This window comes from Elephantulus edwardii, unplaced genomic scaffold (genome assembly GCF_000299155.1).
Source record: "Elephantulus edwardii isolate Elephantulus edwardi_28Jun2011 unplaced genomic scaffold, EleEdw1.0 scaffold00310, whole genome shotgun sequence".
In the NCBI taxonomy this organism is placed as follows: domain Eukaryota; kingdom Metazoa; phylum Chordata; class Mammalia; order Macroscelidea; family Macroscelididae; genus Elephantulus; species Elephantulus edwardii.
Window position 1 is genome coordinate 2,617,716 of NW_006400060.1, and position 3,783 is coordinate 2,621,498.

A 3,783-nucleotide genomic window follows, 5' to 3' on the forward strand; every position below is an offset into this window, starting at 1 on the left:
TTCTGAAATAGCAGGCCTCTCAAAACCCTATGCAGAACAGAACACACAGATTCATCCTAGAGAGGTTTAAACCAAGCTATTCCTTGGAGGCAAGGATTCTGGGCCTTCGTCTGACATACTTTGGATATGTTGTAAGGAGAGACAAGTCCTTGGAGAGGGACATCATGCTTGGTAGGGTAGAGGGACAGCGCAGGAGGGGAAGAGCCTCTAGGAGGTGGATTGATTAAGTGACTAGGGTAATCGGGATGGGTGTGTCAGAGACAGTGCGATTGGCACAGGATAGAGCAAGGTTTAGGGCTGTTGTACATAGGGTCGCTGTGAGTCGCAAGCGACTCGACGGCACATAACAACAATGTCCTTCTAAATTTTCTCATGCTTTCTTCTTGTAATGTCTTCAGCAATTTGTGCTTCTTTAAAACCAGATAGCACATATTTAACAATGAGCATATGCCTGGGAACTGTCAGTAATTCTTTGGTATTTATGAACACTATTATCTCTCCAGTTACATTTTAAATCCAAGCGTGAGACCATTTTTTTTCCATTTAAAACATACAACTTTATTGATGATATATAAATGAAGTCTTTGGTGGGTAAATTCAATTCAAAACAAATAATAGAAATGTAGGGTATTCACAATGTTGATTCATTCATACAGAGGAATCAGTAAAAATATTTTAATCCAAGCAGCACAATTTATGTCACAAATGTGTTTTTAGTACAATAGGATTATTTATTTGGTATTCATAAAATGGTTCATCTCAAAGCTGGAGACTATCACAGATATCATTACTCTGGATGATACATTATTCAAGACTGGCAGCTGGAAAGATCCCCTTACGGTATGATCAGAGGGAAAGGGGGAAGTAACTTTCAATTTTCAAGGCTTTCACATTGCAAAAACAAAGCATTGCTTCACGTTCTTTGAGAATACACAGCCAATCAGAATTTGTCCACTATTTTTATAACTTTCACTTTCACCAATAAGTCATGGTGATTTGCTAAGGCTCGAATTTTCTTAACACACACTCCAGATGCAGTGCACAAGTAGAAAAGGGATCCTTTATTGAACTCTCTGTAGTTGAATACCTCAGCTCTGAGATTGTCATAGATAATCTCAAACAGAGTAAGGGCATTAATAAGAATTTCTGACTCCACATAAGAATTATAGAGTGAACTAAAGGATGCTGGCACTTGGGTGCTGAGTAGTTTTTTTAGCATATCTGGATTCTCAGCAAAATTTGAAAGTATTTTCAAAATCTCAACCTTGATTTTGCCACCTCCCTGAGATAACAATCTGAAAAAGTTTGCAATGGAATTGACAAGTAGATGCTGGTAGTCATTAGTAATAGTCATGTTGGTCAAAAATTTCAGCCCAACTATCTGTACTGCTGAGTTCAGATTAGAGGCCATGATGTCATCCATCACTTTATTCATATATACCTGAAGCCGACCCTGATTTTCATAATTCTCACTCAGGTTGTTCATGACCATTAAGGCTTTTTCCTTAATGTGGGGGTCGGTTTTGTTGATCATGTTTGCAATGATGGGGAGGCCACCCAACTTGCGGATTGTGTCTTGGTTGCACGAATAATTGGCGTTGTTGCTCAGGGTGAGCAGAGCTACCTGTTGGATGAAAGGATCATCAGTTTTCTGAAGTAAAGTGAGGACTTTCTTGAGGTCTCGGGCACCCAGGATCTCATCTATTTCATAAGGAAAAGGGCGCTTTTGTATGTGAACAGGTCTTTTCCCCCTTCCCTTGTGGGTCTCAGGCTCAGAATCTGAGTCAGATTCTGTATCAGTCCATCCAGATTCCCCTTCCTCAGAATCAGGGATTTCTGCCAAGAAAGCCTGTCCCCCATTAGCTGAGGCTGCAGCAGCTACTGCAGCCCCATCTCCAGGGCGGAATCCCAACCCTAATTCGTCTATTTCAATTTTGTTTTTCTTGCCTTTGCCTCCACCACGGGACTTGTTTCCACCCTTGGATCCACCTTTGGGTACTGCTCCAGTTGCTGGCCCAGCCTTAGGGATAGCCCCAGTATGTGCCCCAGGGGTGGCTCTCTTAACTGTAGCTGGAACAGGAACTGCAGTTGTTTTAGAGAACCCAGAAATCCCAGGTACCTCTAAGGTCCGAGTAGGTGATGCTGCATGAGTAGATGCTGCTACCCTATGAGTCTCCACCACTTCAGTAAGTGCTGTCACTTTAAGAGCCTCCACTACCTCTGTAGACACTGCTGCAACCACCATAGGAACCTCCATTGCCCTCACAGCTTCTGCTGCCCCTGGATGCACAGCCAAGGAAGTCTCAGCTGCTCTGAGGGCCTCTGACAATTTTGGAGCCCCTGCCATTGGGGAATCCTCTGTAGTTCCCTGAGCCTTTGCCTGCCTGAGAGGTGGTGCCATTCCAGAAGGCACTACAGTTGTACTTACTGATTCAGTCTTAGGCACAGCCCTGGCCACATTAACCTCTTGGGCTTCACTCTGAGCCTTAGTACCAGCTGCAGCTGGGACCAGTGTCTTGGTTCCATCAGCATCCACTGCAAAGACTTCATCCTGGGCCCTGCTCTCCTCCCTAGCCAACGCTGGGTTTGGAGGGCCAAATACTGGCCCAAGGTCGATTGTGAACCCTGCCCTTGGACCAGCTCTAGCCCTGGCTCCAGTCCCAGCCATGACCCTTGGCTTGGCTTTGACTAGTCTTTTCTTCTTCTGGTCTCGTCCTCTGGAGTATTTGTACACACAGAGCCAGGCACCAGCCCCAATCACTATTCCTGCAGCCACATATCCAGCATCCCGAACTCGGCTCATGGTGCAGCTGATGTGATCTTCTGACCCAGGGTGCAGAAACGGCTTGCTCAACTGGGATGCGTGTGTGTCTAGACCAAGACTCTTCAGCTCAGACAACTAAATTCTGCCCAGGCAGCAAGCCGAGTAAGACCTAGGGAAACAAGACAATTGAGATATAGGATTCCAGATCACTTTGTGCCTACCCTGGCCCAATTCAAGTAGAGAGTGGAAACATAATGTTTGGTGGGGGGGATGTAGGTGTCAACGTTTGCTTTATGCTTATTTGTTTTTTACTGATATTTTATTATATTTGAAGGAGACAAAAGTCCTAAAAAGAACTGTGATTTTGATATTGAGAAAGTTTCAGAAGGCATCAAAATATGAAAGGCCTACTACATTTTACTTATTTTTATCAGGAAGACTTCATGATGTAGTGGAAATAAACCATGAATGGAACCCTGGGTAGGACAAATTGTATTGTGTTGGATTGCTATCCTAATGGTTGGCCATTTAAGTGTACCCAGAGGAGCCTGGTGGCTAACTGGAATCCTCCATACCTGCTAACCAAAAAGCTGTGCCTCTTTTACAGTTCAAATCCACCAGAAGCTCAGTAGAAAAGAGTTGGAATAGTCTTCTTCTGTTAATATTTACAACTTCAGAAACCGAATAGAGGGTTGTGAGGCATCATAATTGACTTAAAGGCAGTGAGATTTTGAGAGTAGTCTTGGAAGTGGCAGAGAGAAGAGAAGTCAGTCTGCTCACAGAGTAGTAATTTCATGGCAAAAAGGCATATTTTAGTCTTAATCCTGCCAACATGTAAAATGAGGAGCAGCTGAAGTGGCTTAGAATGACCCGCAGATACATTGGGGCATTGATAATTTCTTTTGGGTCCAAAGAACATTAGCAAATGCAAGACCAATTAAATTTAGAAGGGGCACAGCTAGATTTTCTACTCGGCCACTGCCCTCATTGATGAAAAGAGATACAACCCAGGAAAGATC

At 43.7% G+C, this 3,783-nt stretch overlaps 1 protein-coding gene across 1 annotated transcript; it reads right to left on the minus strand.

Annotated features, from left to right (window-relative positions):
* Positions 1-940: 940 nt before the first annotated feature.
* ARMCX2 (armadillo repeat containing, X-linked 2) lies at positions 941-2,827 on the minus strand. Its single transcript, XM_006901154.1, has one exon. It carries the CDS (start codon positions 2,801-2,803, stop codon positions 941-943), a length of 1,863 nt encoding a protein of 620 aa, XP_006901216.1. The 5' UTR covers positions 2,804-2,827.
* Between the last annotated feature and the right edge of the window lie 956 nt (positions 2,828-3,783).